Raw genomic sequence first — 4,257 nt, forward strand, 5'->3', positions numbered from 1 at the left:
TCGGGTTGTTGTCTCTTTGACACATTCCCTATTTCCATTCTCAATTTTACTGTATGACATCTAGCAGTATATTTTGTATTATGACAATGTGTTAGGTAAGGTTTTCTTGAATTCTTACAAATGTGTCCTGTACATATACATGTATGGTGACCAGTAGATGTATATTTTGAATAAAAGTCCATTTGGTAAGTGTTTGCATGAACATAATGAAATAAATGCTAAAATCCTTTATAATTTTATTCAGATGTAACATTCAATATCAATTTTTTTCACCAGATTCGTTTAGGTCTTCTCTGTCCTGCATATTTTATTTCTTTATTTTTCCTTCTCATATTTATTCTTCTTAATCGTCTCCAGTAATACATGTCATCTTTACTTAATTCACTTAGATCTAGTGGCTGTCGATCTATATGCAATGAAAACAACCATTCTGGATATTCACTGTCTGGTTTAATAGGGGGATCTTCTCCTTCTTTAAAATAATTAGCCCCACAAACAAAGTTACATAATTTATAAGGATCAGTTTCAACTTCTAAAAGTGTTTTCTTCTGTGTTGCTGACATCATCTTTCCTGAAATGAACAAAGACAAATATTAACAAATAGTTTAATGATAAAAGATCAGGCAAATTATCTGATGGAACAGTCAACTTATTAACAATAAAAACAAAGGGTCACATAAAAGTAACAGTGTCTTGACATAATTGTTTTAGATCAATTATTCTTACACAATCACACAAGATTCTAAGGAAGAATAAAAAGCAGCTATAGCATTATCCTTTGACTTCACATTCTGCTATAGATGGTGTCATCTCATTGAATAACTCAAAGTTTGGTGACAATGTTGAACGCAGCTATATCATTGTTGAAATAATGGATGCAACAGATACAGTTGAGTCTGCCTCATATCTTGACTTCATCTAGAAATTGGCAATGAGGGAAGGTTGAGAACAAAACTTTACGACAAAAGAAGATGATTCCAGCTTCCAAATTCTGAACCCTACATTTCTAAGTAGCAACATTCCAGCAGCGCCTGCAAATGGGGAATTTATCTCCCAGTTGGTACTATATTCCAGAGATTGCATTTAGTTAGTATCATGAATTCCTTCATAGATGGTTACTGCTTACAAGGAAGCTATTATTAAACCAAGAGTTCCAAGTTGTGAAGTTGAAGTCATCCCTTTGAAAAATTTTCAGATACCATCACAAGCATGACAAGTTGGATGATCATTATGGAATATTTATTTCACAGATGACAACAGATATGTTTCAATTGTCATAACCACATTGCTGTCCTCTTTTCCTTGAATATACATACATGATATAACCTACTGAATTTAGACCTATCATCTGGTTTGTACTTACATGAGCAATATGATGGGTGCCTCCTGGAGCAGATTTGCACATGTTCATCTAAAAGGCACTTTTTGATTGGATGCAGCCAGTTACAACTGCAACCAATGAAAATCATTACCTTGTGGATCTGAAATTCTGACTATATCTGCTAAGGGTGAAGAGGAGGGGGCCGGATTGCAACCCTAGGCTAGCAAAGATGATTGTCCCCTCAAAATAAGAAACCTATAGTCATGATAGTAATCATGTAAAATTCGATGAAAGGTCTGTTACTCACGACATGTACATGTATATTGAAAAAAAGTTTAACTTCAATTCAGGCTGCTTTTACAAAATGTAAACCAAAATGACATCACCTTTTAAGGTTTATGATGAAAGGCAGAGGGTCTGCCCAATATTCTAACATCCCAAAGTCACTAGTCTAACTTGCAAGTCTTACATCTGAATAGTCTAATCAATTATAAATAACATGTACAAGATGGAACATTTTATCATGCCCCTGGGACAAAAAATGGGAAGGGAGCACTATAGTACTGTCTACTGCCCCCGGTAACTGTTATCATGGTTATGGGAGGGAAAATCTTTAAAATGGACAATTATTTTATTGAAAAGACAAAGTTGGGTATACCTTTTTACGTTCAGGTGTGTTTGAGTTAACTGTTTTGTCTTGAAAACATACATGTATTAAGCAAAAATATTTGATACATGTACATCATCTTGCTTCAGATTCCATTATTTTTATATATTTAGGCTACATATTGATATAATAACATTAAAAATTCACAGTACCACACAATGAAATATATGAGTCAAGTGAAGTACCTTTCTAATGAGTCCTATTAACAGAGTTAGTGTGTTTGACTAACAAAAAAAGGTTTGTGCTACAACAAATGTTAAAACTTAAGGTGTATTCCTTACTCCAATTTTTTAAATTATTGTTCACTCATTTTTCATCACCCCCTTAATTTTTTTTTTATTTTCAATATTTAAATAGAAGTTTATTAGCATGTTTAGTGTTTTTTGAACTTTAAAAAATTCCCTCTGACAACCAATCACACAAAAGATTACAAAAGGCCTGAAAGTATAACGTAAATTAAATGATGCTTTAAATATAGCTAGTAGATACACTTGTCTTTTAAAAAAACACTTTCGGTTTTCAAGAGCTAAATTGACAGTGTGTTATCTCTAGAATGGCTTTGATTCTTTTTTCCTGATTAAAGATATCAGGTGGGGTACTGGGGAGACTCGACTGTAACATTTTGGTTCCAAATTGTTTGAATTAGACGTTACAATGTTTGAACATTTTAAGCATAGGCACTTGTTTCTATCCATGGGAAGATCCACTATCAACATATATATATTTAGCCTAATAGTCTATTAGATAGTGGATCTTCCCATGGATAGAAACAAGTGCCTGTGATTTTAAGTGGTCTTAAAAACAGTCAGGGGTACTACTTGTACAAGTAATTTTTATTTACTTGAAGAAGTAAATATTAATATACTTATATAAGTAAATTTGTAGGATACTTATACAAGTGTATTTTAATTACTTGTATAGGTAAAAAAAAATTGGGCTTAGTTATGTCCCTTAGACATTCAGATTTTTTTTACTTATACAAGTAAAAAAGTCATCCTATCTTCTTTTCTTGAATTCTTAGGACTTCTTTGCTCTAATAGAATTTTTGATTGTCTGTCCTTTGCAGATGTCTTTACTAATCATTTAAGTGTAATTTCATGGACAATGAAAATCTCATTTGTCTGTTATCTTCAGAACACTGCTCATTTACAAGCCCCTAAGGGGCAATTTTTGAAGGCCTTGCGCAAATACTTAAGATCTTTGCGCAATCAGTTTCTTTGTTGAATTAATGAGATGAAACATTGAACTCTAATAAAAAATTATGAGCTAACCTGAGAAAAATTAAAGGCATGTTTTTACATCTCAAAACTTGAGAATTTTTGTGGGATTGTAAAATAAATCTACTTATACAAGTAAATTTTTTAGAAAATTAAGGGGAGATTATTCAAACATTATAATTAACTTATATAAGTTTATTTTATTTACTTCTTCAAGTAAATAAAGATTACTTGTATAAGTAGTACCCCTGACCAGAGACATATATACATATATGTCTCTGCCCTGACTGAAAAAGTAACATTTTTATCATGTGGGAAAAAATATTGCTGAAAGTGAAAGTATAGACCAAATAATCGTTCTCTAATTTTGCCCTTTCATACTACATTTGTACCTTTAAATCATTTGGACTTTTATTCATCAATTTTTTTCTGTGTGAAAAATAAATAAATATAAAATAAACATGATAAAAGTCCATACGATAAAAAAGAAATATGAAATGACAAATATAAACAAACAAGTGACATATTATTAGCTCAAGTGAAAGTAGTGACGAGGCCAAAGTGAAAGTAATTGTAGGATAAACATAATTTAACCTTCAACATAATTTTTCGTAGGAGAATCCTATCCTTTCGATGATAATGGGGACGGGGCTCTCAAGAAAGAAAGTAGGGACGAAAATGAGTAAATTATCTTAATTCACCTTTGAGTTTTCCTGCAGCATAGCCTGCTTTACAGAGAATGTCTGGAGGTTTTATCAAACTTTGTGTAAAAAATTTCAAATTCGGTGCGATAAGCCGGAGCACCGACATTGTTTACAAATAATCCGGTGTCATATGAATAAATCCTACTTTTGAGAGAAAAAAATCAAGCATCTTATTGGATTATTCACTAGAAAATTATTTCATGAAGAACTCCTATTCAAAAATAATTAATTTGTAGAAAATGATATAATTGATACAGAAATAAAAAAAGATATATATATATATATATAGATTATTTGCAGGGGATCTAACTTTTCGCTTGAAGTAAATATGTATCGACACCGTAGACC

At 31.6% G+C, this 4,257-nt stretch overlaps 1 protein-coding gene across 1 annotated transcript; it reads right to left on the reverse strand.

Annotated features, from left to right (window-relative positions):
• Positions 1–224: 224 nt before the first annotated feature.
• Positions 225–4,068, reverse strand: LOC127733445 (39S ribosomal protein L54, mitochondrial-like). Its single transcript, XM_052242805.1, has 2 exons — positions 3,907–4,068; positions 225–571 (listed from the first exon to the last, which is right to left on the reverse strand). The coding sequence occupies exons 1-2, from the start codon at positions 4,013–4,015 to the stop codon at positions 270–272; spliced, it is 411 nt and encodes a 136-aa protein (XP_052098765.1). The 5' UTR covers positions 4,016–4,068; the 3' UTR covers positions 225–269.
• Positions 4,069–4,257: the final 189 nt, after the last annotated feature.

Source organism: Mytilus californianus, unplaced genomic scaffold, assembly GCF_021869535.1.
Source record: "Mytilus californianus isolate M0D057914Y unplaced genomic scaffold, xbMytCali1.0.p SCAF_3, whole genome shotgun sequence".
NCBI lineage: Eukaryota > Metazoa > Mollusca > Bivalvia > Mytilida > Mytilidae > Mytilus > Mytilus californianus.